At 35.6% G+C, this 18,794-nt stretch overlaps 1 protein-coding gene across 1 annotated transcript in view; it reads right to left on the reverse strand.

The window, feature by feature from the left end:
• Positions 1–18,794, reverse strand: part of Dhc93AB (Dynein heavy chain at 93AB) — a 584,738-nt gene that overhangs the window by 505,066 nt on the left and 60,878 nt on the right. Inside the window, exons 7-8 of the mRNA XM_083127975.1 lie at positions 17,373–17,584; positions 1,567–1,664 (exon numbers count right to left, since the gene is read on the reverse strand). Coding sequence (XP_082984101.1) covers positions 1,567–1,664; positions 17,373–17,584 — 310 coding nt within the window. The remainder of the gene's footprint in view (positions 1–1,566; positions 1,665–17,372; positions 17,585–18,794) is intronic.

Here is an 18,794-nt window from a genome sequence, read left to right on the forward strand (position 1 = left end):
GCTCAAACTCTCAAAATACATGTAAAATCACAAGTCAGTAATGTTACATGATATACTAATCTACGAAAAATAGATAATTGTACAAGAATTTCAAAACTCAAATTTCCCTAATCAACTTCAAGATATCTTATCTTACAACAATCTTCCATCTGTCAGATAGATTGTTCTGCGAAGGACATTGACCAAATAAATGGATTGAGAGAATTCTGTTTTATTTTCCATGCAGTTATTTCTTTCTTCGATAAAAATGAAAGCTAAACTGTGAAAAACTTGCCTGAGGGCATCTAAAGATATGCATAAACTCAATGGGATTTGGATTAATATGTAAAAGTTGCAATTTTTCATGTCTAGGGAGAAAAGTTCACACATAATTCTCAAGATGCAAGGTGTAGTATTGTAATAATTTATGGATAATTTTGAAAGTGATGTATACAAATGAAAATTTGGTGAGAATATTAATATTTGTTATTTGTTATTACCTATTAAAATTTCTTATGGTTCTTTTGAAGCTTTGTTTTTAGCATTTGTACCAAATCAACATCTTTGCAGGAATTTTGAACCATTTTAAGTTTTTTGGAACCTACTTCAGGATTTTTTAGCCTAATTTAAGATTTTTAGAACCTATTTTAGGATTTTTAGTGCCTATTTTAGGAAACTAAAAGCACACTTTTGAGAACTTAAAAATCCGAGGTCTAATATTATTTCAAAATTGAATATTGTATATAATTACATTAAAGAGTACCATAAAGCAATAACTACATACCTCATGACATCGACATAAATATTCAACTACAGGCATAACTGATAGTTTCTTCAACGTATTGATAACAACCTGTTATCTACCTTGCGATACAGAAGTGAAACTAAAAACTTACACAGTGGTAAGGGACAAAGGCAAAAGCAAAGTACCTTCAACATAATAGTGCTAATAATAAAGCATGACAAATCAGCTTTTCTGCCACTTCTTTTATATCCACTGCTTTCATGAATACAAACACACACACAAATATTTTATGTATGCTTTTATTGCCCTTTAGGTATTAATATGGTTGAAGAGGGGTGAGGCTGACTGTCTGACATCCCCTACTTCCTTTTGGTGTGATCACCTTATGAGCTGCTACAGTAGCAAAATGTCGATCCAATATAAGATTGTCTTGCATAAAGGTTCTAATATCTGAAATTTCTATGTAATATCTAGCCAGCATCTACTAAATATAAAAGTACTCTTAAGATTCTCAATACTCACAGCTAGCATTCGCAAAATCCTCTAGGCTAATGAGGTGATATATTTGGTTAAATAATTCGTTCCCCCATATAACGTATCAATAACTATGAAACCGTAGCTATAAAAAGGCTACAACAATTGACTGCTTGTGTATTATGATTCCTATATTGGCCATTGTTACAAATGAAATTAAACAATTTTATCCCTGATTCACTTTAAGTTATGATAGGTATGCAACTAATGTGTGGTGTAAGTGCCATAAATTTGTTGGATGTCACTGATTTTACAGATGTGTTGCCACTGTTAAAATTCCAGCCCTTCTATTTATAAAGTAAACTTACCTGAAGAATTTTAAGGTCTTTAGTGATAATTGAAGCCTTTGTTTCGCCTCATCCACATCACTCTGAAATATTGATGATGGATCCAGGAAATTCTTTGCCTGTGAAGTAAGATGTAATAAACAAAACTGCACTGGAAAATTCTGACAATATATTCTTACATTTTGTAATATATCTGTGCTAGCAAATAGTACCTAATAAATAAAGCAATTTGTACTAATCATATGAATGTATATGAGCAGTAACTAACACAAGTTTCTTAACTAAAACAAGGTATACGTATCATGTAAATGCTTATTAAAATATTGTTTCTTCAAAAATTATGACACAAACTGCTATTCAAATCAGCTGCTTTTTCATGAATGTCTGAAAAGAAAACATGAATATGAAAAAAACAACTTGTCAAAGAATAATATTTTGGCATTCACGAGCATCTATAATATTAGTTAAATTAACACTGTTTTAAAGATTAATCAAAATTATATCAAGTTCCATTATTTAATTCCTATTCTTATGCTTTTATTGCAGAGGAAATAAAAATAATTGAAATATAGCATCTCACAGTACAGTTCAGTATGGTGTTATGTTGTTATATTTATAGAAGATATGTGTAACATTAAAAAAAAAAAGGTAAAGTGTTCCCCTGTGCATAGCACCACACCATGAAGGCGTATAGGGGGTGTGGGGGTAACGCCCCACACTTTCTTGATCTGGTCGTGAGTGGGGGTGATGTGATCAGCATCACGCCCCTGACCACCTTTACCCCCCAGGGTTTCCCCCAGGTACCCATGTTATTCGATGCTGGGTGGGCGCCGGGGCCACTTCCACCGTTAGAAAAGTTCCCAGATTTGAACCGGCCGGGGATCGAACCCGGGACCTTTAGCATGGTAGTCAGACGCGTTACCGGAGTAAATGTTCTCTTCCTTTGTAGCATTAAAAAATAATACTGACGTCAAGTTTACACATTTATTTATATGTTGCGGATGTGTTGTTCTATTATACATGACTTATTTGTTGCATGCTGATAGAAACAAAAAGTTACAATATTGTTATAATTAAATATTATATGTAATATTTAAATAATAATAATCTTGTGATGTAATGTTTTCAGATTCTTCTTAAAAATATAATCAATACACAATAAAAGTGTATACGAAGAAATATCCTATTAGCGTATTAAAGCAGTAGAATATTAATAAAAATAACTTTAAAGATATTAGCAAATGACAAAATTGATATTCTTATAGTAAAGAAATTAGTCATACATTTTTCCTTTCTATTTTTAAGAATGTTATGTTTATCTCATGAGAAATGCAGAGCACAGAATTAATTGCAAACTACATTATTTACAAAAAAAATCAGGAAAAAATCACTCCTAAAAAGCCATCATGCTCTCATTTATATATAATATGTATTGGCTAAATTCCTTTCCAATAACTGAAAAATTCATGTATATTTGTACAGAAAACAGCAAAGAAAGAAACATGCAAGGATAGGAAAAAAAACAATCAAATCCATGGAACAAACATTTCAATGTACATAAATATTCAACACAAAAAAAAACACACGTAACAAGTAAAACCTGTATAAAATGCTTAATTTTGGAAATAGTACTATTGTCAATTAGGCATCCTCTCTACACAGAAACCTACAGAAGTAGAATAAAAAAAATAGGAAAAAAACATCAAATGTTTGAAGATATGTGGGTGAATCAAAAAGTAAGTTACACCTGAGCCATGTTCCTGTACTAAAAGAGAGAAAATAATCTTGCTTGCTGGCAGAACTGTCCGGAATGTATTCTCCCCATACCCGAATCAGGCATGCTGCAGCTGCTTTAATATGAGAGTAGTCACTGTGTCAGTATGGCGTGTCGTACTGAGGTGGTGTCCAACATTGAGTTGCGCTCAGTCATCCGATATTTGTGGACACAAATGCATAATCAGAGTGAAATCCATCGCCAAATTTTCGAGGTGTATGGTGGGAATGCAATGTCACATCATATGACAGGAAATTGCCAGATGTTCGAAGGAACGAACGTGAACGACGAAGAGTGTGTCGGGCAGCCTGCAACTGGAACACTATTGACAAAACGGAGCATGTGAATGCAATCATCCTTGCCAACCACCATGTGAAAATTAAAAGAGATTGCAAGTGAACTGAACATATCATACAATAAAGTGTCTATGCTGATTCATGACCAGTTGGGTGTATAGTAAACTGTGCTCTCACTGGGTGCCACGATTGTTAACCGATGAGCACAAAAGTCAACTCAATTGAAATTGGATGGAATTTTTACACACAAGAAATAAAAAAACTGGTCACACGATTCGAAAAATGCTTGGAATACCTTGGTGACTATGTCGAAAAAAGTTAAATGTTCATGCATTTTCCTCCAATAATTATTTTCTTTCTAATGTCTCGTTTGTTTTATACAGGGGTTGTAACTTACTTTTTTGATTTGCCTTAGTAGAATGAAGTACCGTGTACTACTTTCCTGACCAAGCTTCAAGTAGTAAGTAAACTGACATTATCAAGGAAGCACACTACATATCATATGAATTTGAGAATAAATATCCTTCTGTAACTGGTTATATTTTTCAAGAACCATATAAATATGTACTCCATTATTCCAAGCCTCATGAATTTATAAAAATTAAAACACGCCGACCTCTGTGTTGGAGTGGTTTGCACTGCACAATACAATGCCAGGGGGTCTTGGTTTCGAATCCCAGGCAGGGCATGGTTGTTCTTTGTTAAGTGTCCATTCATCAATTTCATTGTATCATCACTCATCCTCATCTTCACAATTAGCCACAAGTGGCAAAAAAGTAAAGTAAATAAACCAAATCAGTCAATCAAATGAAAACATGTCAAGGAACAAGTATGAACATTTTTAAATATTTATAGCAAATAGTCTCAGATTTTTGTGAATATATTGAATCACAAAATACAAGCAAATAAAACATTAGGATTAGGATTTTATGGGTTCCTTTAAAATCATAGCCTTACTAGTTTAAAGACAGATTCGAATCACTGATAAAATTAAATCAGTACAAACTTCTGTTTAGCCAGATAGTTAGTGCTCTTATATATTGGATTTCGGGAGAATCACAAAAATTTCAGGGTTAAACTGGCATCATGAGGAAAATCGAGAGATAAATGACAAGAAGAAGTCAGTCTAAAAAGTCAGATAATAATGGCACAGAGATTTAATGCACAGACCATATGTTGTCCAATGATAACTGCTTGACAAATATTGGAGTTCTAAAATTCACTTCTCTCAATTGATAAAAAATTTCACTTCAAAATTCTGTAGCACAGAAATGTCAAGTAAATAAAGAATCATGTCACAGAAGGGAAACTGTTCACAAAACTAATTAATTCATGCTATGGGAATGGGAGACGTGGTAATAGATAAATAAGGTACTCACGTTTTCTGCGAAGCTGTTTTACACTATTTTATATATTATTTTATAATGTAAAACAGCTTCGCAGAAAACGTGAGTACCTTAATTAAACTAATTAATGTTTTTGAAATACAAATCATATTTGCACAAACTATTGAAGCCAATATTCAAATTTCCTTTCAGACTCTTAAGATTCTACGGCAATTAACATTGTAAATAAACACTGCACTGTTGAAATCAGTACCCTAGGGATTAGCCAAAAGTTATTATTAGTACACAATGTTGCATAAAATAATTTCCAAAAATCACCAGTTTTGTGGTTGGTTATATTGTCATCACTTATAATTTATTTCTTCATGTGCAGGTTATTACAATAACATTTAGTATGAATTCTGAAGGCTCATTATTATGTACTTGTGATTATTTTGAGTTTTTTTACTAAGAGAGATTAAAAGGGATTATTATGCATTTTCAAAACTGTTATGGAGCTGCGGATATCAGTGCTATTTTTTTGCAATATATCATGACATTTCAACTATTATTACAGAGTAACATGCAAATTTGCTAATTTATATATGACACATTCAATAGTGTAGCATGATTAATCACATTTCCAAGGTTAGTACTGTATCTGGTTTTCGAAAGTAACCCCTCTCTGGCCGCAGCTTTGCCCATGATTTTTAAATTTTTACACTTATTTCAGAAAAACGTTATATCTCTGAGACTATTTGAGCAATCTACTTCGGGTAACTTTTGTTTGTAACCAAAAACATCGGAGCATGTGACTGTATACAATTCAGAATGCCCAAGTGTGAAAAAGGGGGTTGGGAGGGGACAAGTCCCCAAATTTCGATGACAAAAAAAATATAAAAATTTGGCGTTCACTCTTCTGCTATTTTGGGAAAAGGGTGCAAACTTTTGCATTATTTTCAAAGAATAGACCTTTCGCAACAAAGTGAAACTTGTTTCATGATCTTTGCTCTCATAGAAAGTTTAGAATGACGCAATATTTGCAGCAATGCAATGTCAAAAATATCCCGTTGGGTTACACATGCGAGCAAACAGTATGAAAAGAGAGATGGTAAATAATGTTGCACAGCAAAATAACTATTATTATGTAATATATGTACTCACCACCTAGTCACCCATGTGAAAAACCTTGAAGCAAGGGTATAGACACACTGCAACTTTGCAAACTCTGCACTCATTGGATGTTCTCTTTGTTTTCTTGTTTCGGTAACAAAACCTTACACCTTTTGCGAGACGTAGTCAATATAGGCCAATGCCTGTTAGCCAAAGCTTCTCTTCTCACCAACTCGAGAGGTGGTGCGAGATCGGCACCAGGCAAAGGCCCAGAAGGACCAGCCTGCTCCGCTTTCCCCCGTTTAGCCAGGTCCTCGATCAAACTTATCCGGAAATCACGAAGTGAGTGATTTCGGGAGAAGTGTTTGAGGAGGATGTGAGCGTTCAGGATGGACTGGTTTACAAGATAGAAGAAGAGTTTGTTCGTCCACTTGATTGTCCGTCTGCCAGTCAGATAGGTACATGTCATCCTGTCAGCTTTGTCCACGTAACCCATACGTCTATTATAGTCAAGTATAATTTGGGGTTTCAATGGGTTACCGTGGTCATCAACAAAGTTTCCTTGTGCGGGTAATTCGTCAGCACAAGGACGTCACGTTTGTCGCACCACCGTACAGCTGTCAAGTCTCCCTTCGTACGTACGTCCAGGTCACCACGTTTTGTCTTGCTTGTCTTGAAGTCAATGGGCATGGAATGCCGATTCTTATTGACAGTCCCACAACATCACACGTGCTTTGTTGTGAGATCATCAAAAAGATTGGGGGAGGTGAAGTAATTGTCCATAAACAATTTATAACCAATTCCTTGAACTCTCTTACTTAGTTCGATGACCAGGGAATGGGTGGGTGTCACAGTTCCAGTCTGTCTTGCTCTGTCCTTTCCAAGATAAACTAGAATATCAAACGTATATCCCAAAGAGACACAGAGCAAGTATAGCTTGATGCCAAATCACTTGTGCTTCTTTGGAATATATTGTTTGAACAGCACTTTACCCTTGTAAAGAACAATAGCCTCGTCAATGGTACAAGTCAAGGTAACGTTGTCTGAAATGTTCTAAAACCTGTCTCAGTTTCCCTGTTCTCTGTCGCAGGAGGAGGAGATGAATTGTCGGAAAAATGAAGGAAACGAAGGATGTGCTGGAAACGGTTCCGGGAAAGAAGATAGCCGACCCTGGGGGTATGGAAAAGGTTATTCTGCCAGTAAGATGCTATGTAGTCATGTCTATTGTGTCCAAAGTATAGCCAGAGGGCAAAGAAAAGGAAAAGTTCGCCAAGGGTGATGGGGGGCTCTACACTGGACGGATGACTATTGTCCACAAACTGCTGGTAGTATCTGTTAGATTCTACCAGAAGAATGTGGAAAAGAGCATTCGTCCAGAATAGTCTGAATGAATCAAAAGGCGAAGAGTTTTCAGAAAGATCAGAAGTTTTGGGTCCAGGCCGGCCAGTGAAAGGGAAAGCAGTTGGACTTGGAAGATGAGTGGTTCGCATGTCCCAGGTTGACGAGGTTGAAGTCGATACTGATGATGTTGATGGGGTAGGAGCATCATATCTTCCGAAGGAGAATCGGAGTAATCCTCCCAATCAACATCATCAGCTCCAACCGCATCTTCGGCACCCTCTGGTCCTACAGTCTCATTTTCGTCATCTGTGTTGTCTAGGAAATCACATATCTCCCTCTCGCTCATTCGCTTTTTTTTGGACATGTTTGACCCAAGACCTGAATAAACAGAAGAAAGTGGATTTGCAGAACAAAAGATGCAAGGACTTACCAAAATAGAAACGAGCACAATCAGCCAACGTGCAATGAACCACGAACAATGCCACGAACCACGGAGCACACAGACACACAAGTTTCAACTGCTGCTAAAGAATCGTTTCTGACCTGCCTCAATGTGTGCGACTCACAAAGATGCTATTGGGTATGCGGGAGGGGAAGGGGAGGCAGGCAGAATTTCATCAACAAAGACAGCAGAGCGCCACATTTCCTTTCCAGAATGCTCTTTCTTTTGTTGCAGTCAGGTGTGACGTGCATTTTGGCGTTCCTTGTTCCATTTTAAGCCTCTCGTAACCAACTTAGGCCTTGAAACACATCACCCAAGACACTGACGAAAGACAGCTCCGATTACCCACGCTGGGACACAGAAAACAAGCTCGTAAGTCTCTCATATATTGCATTGCATTTATTTCCCAGCTGCCAAAACAATGCATGGAAATGTGACTTGCTGTCACCATTCACTTTCAGTACCAGGTGACACAAGGAATTACCAAAATCGATAGCCTAATCAAGCAATTTTTTCCAATAGACACACAGAATTCTTATACAAGTATTATTGTGCAAGAAGAGAATTGCACTGTGTGCTATGAATTTAAAACTATCTTCATTTGCATAAACATAGCTGAACACCTTCGACTTTTTGGTGTTAAAATGATGAATAAAATTGAAGTTTTGATTTTAAAACAATGTTTATAACATAAAATAAATTTCCAATCTAATAGCAAAGTCCTTATCCCCACTTATGAATAACGAAAAAAATTAGTCACTAAGATGTTCTGGTTTCATGGCATCTGATAGTATAATCAGAAAATCTACATTTAAAATGTATGTTGAATAAAATTTTCCCCAAAACTCTTAAGACAGAAAACGTCTAGCTAATTCCCTTCAAGTAGGGATAAAATACATCAGAATACATTATTTCTGGAGATACGTTAATACTTATGCATATATTTTTTTCCAAGCTAATATACATACATGGGCATTTCTGAACAATTTATAAAGGTGACCAAGAAAGATCTGTCGGTTTCTGATGATGTCGAACGTCACATGCTCTGCATGCTGGAAGTTCCAATGTTAAACAGATAGGACAACAGTCAGTTATTGGTAGGCATATACATGTTCAACCAGCAGGTGGTGCAGTTCAACGTGAGCATCAGTGTGGACAGGTAAAGAAAACATGGGTACTCCAAACAGCATTATAAGAACCTGTATGCCGTATGAGTTTCAACGTGGAAGAAACATGACAGCAGTGGGAAAGAAAATATGGCAGGCTTTCAGCAATGAAGTGGTGAATGGGTGGTTGGTGCGATGGTGGTTTAAAACATTGAAGGATGGAACTGAAAATCTCAAATATGCATCATGTGCTGAAAGACTAACAGCCATTAACGATGCTCTGCAGGCAGCTACTGAGGCAAAGAATGGTCGAACAAGTGACGATTTGGGAGAAGGTTGTATGTCTGTGTAGAAATCATTCCACAACACCTCCATCAGCTTGGAAAAAGGTACAATGTGGGTCAATGGGTCACACATGCTTTGATTGCAGCTCAGAAGGTGACCGAAGCAGATGCCTGCTTTTCCTTACTGTCATGTCTCGAAAAAGGTTCCCTTCTGGATGGTTCTGACATCCAATAAGAAATGGATTCTTTATGATACTATCCAAAATGGTCATCGTTGGTTAGCAACCGAAACCACTACTGCATCAAAAGAAACTTTGGGTTTGTGGAATGCACAGGTAACCTGGCCAGACAATCCATCCAACTGTATACTCGCAGCAGCTGAAATGTCACGAGACACTGAAAAATGTGGCACCAGCATTCGTAAATGACAAAGGTGTTCCCTATTTGGTGGATAATGTGAGGAGACACGTGGCTAAGGTCACATATAACACCATTCCCTGCCTTGGTAGGCACAGATGCATTTACCTTACTTCCCAGATATTACCCCATTCAATTACCCATCTGATCCATTCACTGGACAACCAGCTTAGCGGACAACGGTTCTGAAACCTAGATGAGGTGCAAACAACACCAGATGACTTCTTTGGTTCATATTCTGCAGAGTTTTACCACATTGTAATTCATGGCCTTCCAGAACATTTGTGACAGGTCATCGATGCTGATGGGGTCTATGTTTGACCTGCCAGGTCCATCTCACTTCGCTTTTTGGCATTTGAGTGTGAGTGAATGTATATAAAATATATTTAAATTCATTTATGTAGCCATTGGAAGATTATAAAGTTCATTCCTGTGTAAAACAAAAGTTAATTCTCCAATCTCAAATTCCACACCATACTTCATAAATGTTTCACAATTTTGCAAAGTTCACAGGATACTTCAGACTAGAGAGAGTATTGTGGCAGCATATGCATTCCCAAATTTAATATTTTTCAGTTTATTTAAAATTCTGAACTTCATTGCATCATCCTGTGACAAAATATAGTAGAAAAATGTACCTCACACTTTCCAAATACACGAAAAAATTAGCACTATCTTGTGGGTCATTCCACATCATTTCAACGAGATCATGACACCCACCAACTCCGATTTCGATGAAATTTGGTATACACCTTTCCTTTATGGTTGAAAGAAACCCCATATTTTTTTTTCACTCTATCTCAAACGGTTTTCATTTTACAGCACTTTGAAATGTCATCAAATCAGTGTTGTCTGTCACTCTTGAGACCCTCGACACAAGATACCCTTGCTTACATTTTATTTCTTTTCTCCTTAACAAATTATCAGATCTCTTTGAAATTTTGCACAAAGTTCAATGAAATAATGAGGATTTCAGAAAAAAATACATAAGCACTCAAAACATTTTACAAATGCCTATAAAAAGACTAATAATAGATTTGTAGCCTAATTTTTGTGGTGGGAAAACTACGTTACTAAAATCTGAATTTTCATCATGTGGGTATGATGGAACCAAAAACTTTTGATGTTGAAAATCATTGCAAAGACATGCTCTTTCTCTACAATTTTTTTTTTTTGTTTTATTATTCTTTCTAACGAAAATTTTACTTTTTTTGGAAATTGCCTAAAATTTCAGGGTCAATCCATACCAAATGATCCAGCACTGGTCGCTCGACCATTTTTAAAATTTTTCATTTGTTTGTCGTAACCCTTTTACAAGGGTAGTTCAAAAGAGGCATTATTTTTCTAAAACTAGACTTCGTTGGAAAATGGCGGCCTTTTTTGTTTCATGACTTGCAACATTTTTGGCCTATGCAGACAGTTGCGTTAATTATGATAACTCAGCTAAGAAAAAATATAGAAATTTGGGGTAAAAAACATTGTTTTCAGTACATTTCAGGCTACATTTTATGTTCTGTATCTTTTTTCACCACATCTAATGCAAATGGCTGAAATTTAGGGTCAAAACTGAGTGATATTCAATTTTGTAGGGAAATCAATGTATAAGATATTTTTTTTAGTAGGTAAGCCATGAAATATCAGAGCTATACTGTTTTTAGATGGAACATCTACATCCAAAGTTTCAGCAGAAAATATTTGACACCCAGCCCTACACACTTATTCTTTGATAATAGCTACTAACCGGCTTACTATGCCATTTGTATGTTGCAATTAATTAATACGTACAATAATTGTAATTTCATGATAGTTCATTAAAAGTAAATCATAATTGTAACTACTAACATAAATTTGACTGTTTTTGCCAAACTTCCCCCTGTTGTATCTTTGTTATCATGTAATATCAATCTCGAAATTTTTTACAGGTACCTCTTTATGCAGTAAATATCAAATTTTATTAGGTTCCCAACCAGATATTAGTTTGATTTCAGTTTTAAGTCAACTTTATGCACGGAAGGTTAATTGAGACTGAACCTACAGTTTATGAAAGTGGGATCCGAACCAGAATGGGCCTCCACTGGGTATCGAACCAGAATGTGCCTCCACTGGGTATCGAACCCGGGACCCTTGATTACAAAACATCGAAGTAACCACTATGCCATTAAGTAACCACTATGGCATTGGGAAGACCTTTCCAACCAGACATATATTTGGAGCCCAAATTTTGAAAAAAAAATGAGCATTTTCAACATGTTTCCTCTAAAAAGAATTATAGCTCGGATATTTCATTCCTTACCTACTAAAAAAAATACCCTATACATTGATTTCCCTACAAAATTGAATATCACTCAGTTTTGACCCTAAATTTCAGCCATTTGCATTAGATGTGGTGAAAAAAGATACAGAACATAAAATGTAGCCTGAAATGTACTGAAAACAATGTTTTTTACCCCAAATTTCTATATTTTTTCTTAGCTGAGTTATCATAATTAACGCAACTGTCTGCATAGGCCAAAAATGTTGCAAGTCATGAAACAAAAAAGGCCGCCATTTTCCAACGAAGTCTAGTTTTAGAAAAATAATGCCTCTTTTGAACTACCCTTGTAAAAGGGTTACGACAAACAAATGAAAAATTTTAAAAATGGTCGAGCGACCAGTGCTGGATCATTTGGTATGGATTGACCCTGAAATTTTAGGCAATTTCCAAAAAAAGTAAAATTTTCGTTAGAAAGAATAATAAAACAAAAAAAAAATTGTAGAGAAAGAGCATGTCTTTGCAATGATTTTCAACATCAAAAGTTTTTGGTTCCATCATACCCACATGATGAAAATTCAGATTTTAGTAACGTAGTTTTCCCACCACAAAAATTAGGCTACAAATCTATTATTAGTCTTTTTATAGGCATTTGTAAAATGTTTTGAGTGCTTATGTATTTTTTTCTGAAATCCTCATTATTTCATTGAACTTTGTGCAAAATTTCAAAGAGATCTGATAATTTGTTAAGGAGAAAAGAAATAAAATGTAAGCAAGGGTATCTTGTGTCGAGGGTCTCAAGAGTGACAGACAACACTGATTTGATGACATTTCAAAGTGCTGTAAAATGAAAACCGTTTGAGATAGAGTGAAAAAAAAATTATGGGGTTTATTTAAACCATAAAGGAAAGGTGTATACCAAATTTCATCAAAATCGGAGTTGGTGGGTGTCAAAATCTTAGTTTTTTGAATTGATTTGATGTGGAAAAATCCTTGTGTAACCTCACATGTCATTTTTTTGTCAAAAACAAAATATGAATATGGTTAATTTTTCCATGCAGTTTTATGTTTGTGATCAACTTTGCCACCTATTTGCATGGAAAATTGAACATAAAGTTTTCTGGAGTGAACTACCTGTCTCTGCATAACCACCAAATGGGTATCTTTGGTCACAATGTAAAATATGCATGCCACTAACTATACCTATTAATTTCCAGTGAACACACCTCCACAGCAAAAATGTACTGAATTAATTGTAGCAGCTCCATAACGGAAAAACTGTATTAGAATAGTATATTCTTTATACTTTTGTGTTTAACTTGTAATGCACTTTTTTATTTAATACACATTTTAGACAGGTTTTATGTTTAGATATAAGTTTATAAATTCAATATTATCACACACTTTTTAACATGCATAGATAAGGATTATAGAATACTGTTTTAGAATGTGCATTTTAACATAGAGATTTGGAAAAAAAAGAATAAAAACATCAGAAAACAAACAAAGACAATATAAATAAAATAATTGTAGTTAACTGGCAATTTCAGGACAAAGGCATGTTGTGAAATACTTAGCTGCCAGAAAAAAAAATTAGATGAAACACAGAGTGACCAGTAAATTATTACACTTATAATATTGAAATGATTGGTATCAACTGAAATGTATAGTGGTTTATCAATTAAGGCTTAATGTACGTGGATTCCATCATAAACCTTGCACAATGAGCACTGAATATTACTTGACACTCCTAAAAGGCTTAATAAAGACCACAATCAGGAACAACATGAACATGATACAAACGCCAGTATCATTTTTAAGGATAATGCCCATCCACATCTGGTCATCACCAAAAAAAATTAAATGGAATATTTTCCGACATCCTCTGTACAGTCCAGACTTTACACCATCAGACTTTCACCTCTTGAGACCAATAGAGGAGTGTGACCAATAGAGGAGTGTGACCAATAGAGGAGTATTTTGGTGAGACAAGAAGGTTTGGCACTGATTATGACATGTTCGGAGTGTGTATGCACATGTATTACATGTTATGTGGTAATGTAATCAAGTGGTCCTGGGTTCAATCCCTGGTGGAGGTACATTACACAGTGGTTTGGATCCCACTTTAAGCTTTAGGTCCAGTTCCAACTAGCATATACTAGCATAAAGTAGATTTAAAACAAACAAACAAACAAACTAAGACTACAAATTTGGTCTGCGTATTTACTATTTCTCCAAGAAAGACCTCGTTAAGGGGAAGGTCGCATTTGTTAGAGGAAGTATCCTGATAGGTGTAAAATTGTTTTGTTAGCTAACCCTTTACATTGCACAAATGGCATGTTTATAACATTTTAATTTCTATTAGATAATTACATATGTACATCAGAATCAGTAAAATATCAGCATCTAAATAGGCTGCAACTACATTAGAATGGAGGAAATATACAGTTTCGCCACATCACCAATTTCTAGGATCTTTCAGTTCTGCAAAAGTGCCACGTGACAATTTGCAAAACCCACAAGAATTCCAACTGATACTACAAGATAGCCTGAACGTGAGATTAAAATGTTACAAAGAGAGTGTCAGCTGAACATGAATATACAAGCAGCTTATTTTATTTCATATATTGCATGGTTACTCTGTGTTTCAGTAATTTATCTTTACATGTTACTCACACTCTTGCATTGGAAGAAAACCTGGAAAAAATCCTTTTAAATAGTGCACATTAAAATAGGCCATTAAGGAAAACACACTGAGAAACCATGCATTTCATTAAATCCACAAACTAATAATTAAACTGATACCCCATAATCTATTGAACCATCCAATCCAGTGCCTCGTATGAAAGCTAAAGTCTGTAAAATAAACCAATATTAGTGCTATAATGAAGAACAGACTATGTCTGAAACTGTATTACAATTATTAAGCAAGCAAATGGACACACATTTATTTGTGTAAAAACACAAAATACTGTACTGAGAATGCTTGAATGAACATACATTAACATAAAATAAGTAACAAAACAGCTTGGAAGTGCATTTTGACAAGGGATTTTATTTACTTTGTTTAACTATTTTAGTTTATTTTTATAACATAATAATGAAAATGTTACCATTATGTTACCTTCAAATTAATAATTTTGAGTATATTAGAATTTTAATTGACCACAAATATCAAGTATTTTATTAATCAGAGATACATTGCTTATAAATGTGGGTTTTATCAACAGGCAAAATGTGAATGACCTAAGGTACATAACGTTTTCCTGATTAGTGTGATAACAGAAATCTATTCATGAATTTGAAATAAGAGATTTTTTTTATTATTTTGAGCAGACCTAGTAACATTTTGCTGGAAACGAGGGGCTCTGGGTTCCAAACTCAGGTGAGTTACATACATTTGTGATTATTGGTTCATTTACTTGACAATGTTCATCTGTCATCATGGTTTAGCCCTTAGATGGTGAGACTGTTTTCCGTTATATTAACCTCCACATTGCTGTTTTCAGTGCAAAATTTAAAATTACATGCTGTTCTAACTACAGGCAGTCCAAAAGGTCCTGCACCATAGGCCAAATGGTCAAATTGACTGTTTTGTTCATTTGTTGCAGTGAATGATCCTGTTGTAGGAGTAAAAAAGTAAAGCAAACTGCTCCTCTGTGCTTTACACCATGCCATATAGGGGGTGGGGGTGAAGTTAGGGCTCCACACTTTCTTCATCACAGCTGAAGGTGGGGATGATGCGATCAGCACCATGGCCCTGGCTGCCTTTACTCCTCCTGTTTCCTCCAGGTACCCATTTTATATGATGCTGGGTGGGTACCAGAGCCACTTGAACAGGTGGAAAAAATACAGGTTCTCCCCCACCAGGGATCGAACCTGGGGCTCTCGCATGGTAGTCAGATGCCTTAATGACTGAGCTACCACAGCGAAGGAGTAAGATGTGGAAATCATACTGTTGTATGGAAATGAAGATTTCACACCAATGCATTTCCATGCAAATTCAATCAATGACATATCCAACAGAAGCATAATTATCATTGGAGAAATTCAAGAGAATGGTTTCTGTTGTGGATTTGCCTTAGTTGGGACAAAGAGGTTTGTGAAATGTTGCTTGCCAAATTCTGTCATTTCATTAAGAAGTGAATCCAGAGAACATATTGATGAAGTACTGTGATTTGACTCTTGGAGTGAGACTGTTTACACACCAAACGAAATTAAAAATCTCAGGAGTGCTAGAGTTATGAGTCATGCCTCATTTTTTGAAGCATGGATGTCATGCAAATACATGGCCTATATGTTACAGGATGTTCCAAGTCCCATGTCCTAATACAGACAGCTGAACAATGGGACAGAAAGTGCCAAAAGTGGACAAAAGTCTGTACCTAAAAAATTTTGGTTCCAAGCAGTGAAAAGAAGAAAATATTTAGTGCATACTAATAATTATTATGAATGAATTAAATAAATTGTTAGTAATGGTTGTGAAAATATGATACAGGGTGAACGAAACGATGACAACCATACAAATACATTGTGAATGCTTGAATGGGTTATTATTCTGTGTCAGATCAATGGTTGTACTTTTGATGTATGTAAGAAAACTTCAAAGTCATCTTGATTTTTTTTAGAGATATTCAGACAGACATTTTGTACAATTATTCTGTATGATATTATATATCATTTGTGTAATGTGTTTTTAACAAGAGTACGTTTCTACAACAAACTGTAGGACTTTTACTCATAATAGTTGAAAAATAGAATTTACTAAAAAACCTAATTTTTGGAGCACCAAATTTGAAATGATTGTTGAAGGTGCTCAAAGCAATGGAGGCTTGCAATCCAGTTGGGAGAGGTGAAAACCAGAAATTCCATTAGTATGGTTAAATGGAGTCAACATAATTTTTATTTTTAAACTTTTGGGTTATCTGGCCCACTGCACACAAACCTGATAATCATCGGAATATGGCAAAGTCATTTTCAACATATGATAGCAGCCAAAACTGAACCAGTGTCAGTAGTATTAATGGACTAGTCAGTAGAATGTCTGACTATCTTATGGGAGACCCAGATTTGATTTCCAGGATGGGTGTTGACCTAAGGTCAGAATTTAAATTCAAATTTCAACCTTGCCCCTGCATAAAGTCACTTAGCCTCCAATAAATAAGTACCTGGGGGTAACCCTGGAAGAGGAAGGGTAACTGGAGAGCGGTGCTGATCACATCACCTCCAAAGAAGAAACTTAAGATCGTGAATGTGAGTCCCTACCCACAAAACTCCACTATCTCTGTGCCATCACAGCATGGTGAAATGAACATGAAGAACTTTACATTTTATATCTTTTTAATAAAAATAAAATTTAAGTATCAACTTTTATACAAATATACAATATTCACTCAGCACAAAACAGTGTCTGGTTCACAACTAGAAAGATATTTGTAATATTACATAAACGTATCACATCATTGTACTTGCACTTACCTTTAAAATAACTAAATTACAAATTTCTCTCAGGAGAACAATTATTTTTGCAGAGTTGCAATAATAGCGTGAATTTGCCCATACAAAGCACACTGTATGCATCAGTGGTATTAGCACTGGCTTTATGTCTGTAAAGTCTGTGTTTTCCAATGCTTCAAAGTGCTTGCGCAGAGGTTTCAGGTACAATGTTATATCATGAGCTTCTGTTAAAGCTGAAAAAATTCAGAAGATATGTTAGAACATTGAAATGAAAATACATACAGTAAAACCTCATTAATCTGGACCCCGATAAGCCAGACTTCACTTAATCCAGACAGACAAAAGCCCCCCCCCCCCCCACAAAAAAAGAATGCAAGGTTTTAAATGTGGCTAGAAGTCAACAATCACATTCATTATATTGCTCTGTAATGGCTAATAATACGTCCGTTCAATGTCCATGGGAGAACTTCCCAAAGAAAAGGCAGTCAACCACTGATGAAATTCTCTTTCCCGCAGACTTTTAGGAAGAAGCTACATTGACACTGGAATACCCTCAGCATATTCTCCTAAAACTCTGGTCACTATAATACGTGGCTGTACAAACCTATGCCCTTTAAATACTCCATAATAAATGTGTTTTGTTGCTACAAATGGAGTTTTAATGCACTTTCTACTGTTCTTTTACGTTATTTCAGTTAATCCGGAATTTCGTTAAACCGGTCAACTTATTCCCCCCTATTAGTCTGGATTAACAAGGTTTTACTGTATTTGGTTAATTTTCACACATGTGATAAACAACAGATATGGAATATTTCTACAGCAAGGAACATTTTTTTTCTTATGATTACATTACATTGTGCCAATATGAAATAATTACGTGGGTCGTTCAATATATAAGTTTCCGTATGCTGTAATTTTTTTTATTTTTAAGATACATTAGAAAACTACACATACATGTGTAGGAGGATCCTTCCTCACTTCTCCACATAATCCTCATAGAGATTCAGGCATTTGTCTCACCGTTGCACCAATTTGTCCATACCCTTTGCAAGAAAATCAGGGCTCTGGCTATTGAGCACTATTCTCACATTCCGCTTCACTTCTTCATCTGTTTCGAAACGGTAACCTTGCAATTCAGACTTTAACACCGGAAAAAGATGGAAATCACTCTGCGCTAAATTGAGGCTGTATGGAGGGTGGGGCAGCCGTTCCCACCCCAATTCTTCAATTTTATGTTGTGTTTGCACTGCTGAGTGGGGGCGAGCGTTATCGTCAAGAAGAATGGCACCAGCTGACAGGACACCTGGTTGCTTATGTCGAATTGCATTTTTCAGTTTATCCAATGTTTGACAATAACGGTCAGCAGTAATTGTTCTTCCTCCCTCCAAAAAGTCCATCAGCGGAACGCCCTTAGCATCCATGCTTCTGAACTCCTTATGACGC

This window comes from Lepisma saccharinum, chromosome 9 (assembly GCF_977018435.1).
Source record: "Lepisma saccharinum chromosome 9, izLepSacc3.1, whole genome shotgun sequence".
Lineage (NCBI taxonomy): Eukaryota > Metazoa > Arthropoda > Insecta > Zygentoma > Lepismatidae > Lepisma > Lepisma saccharinum.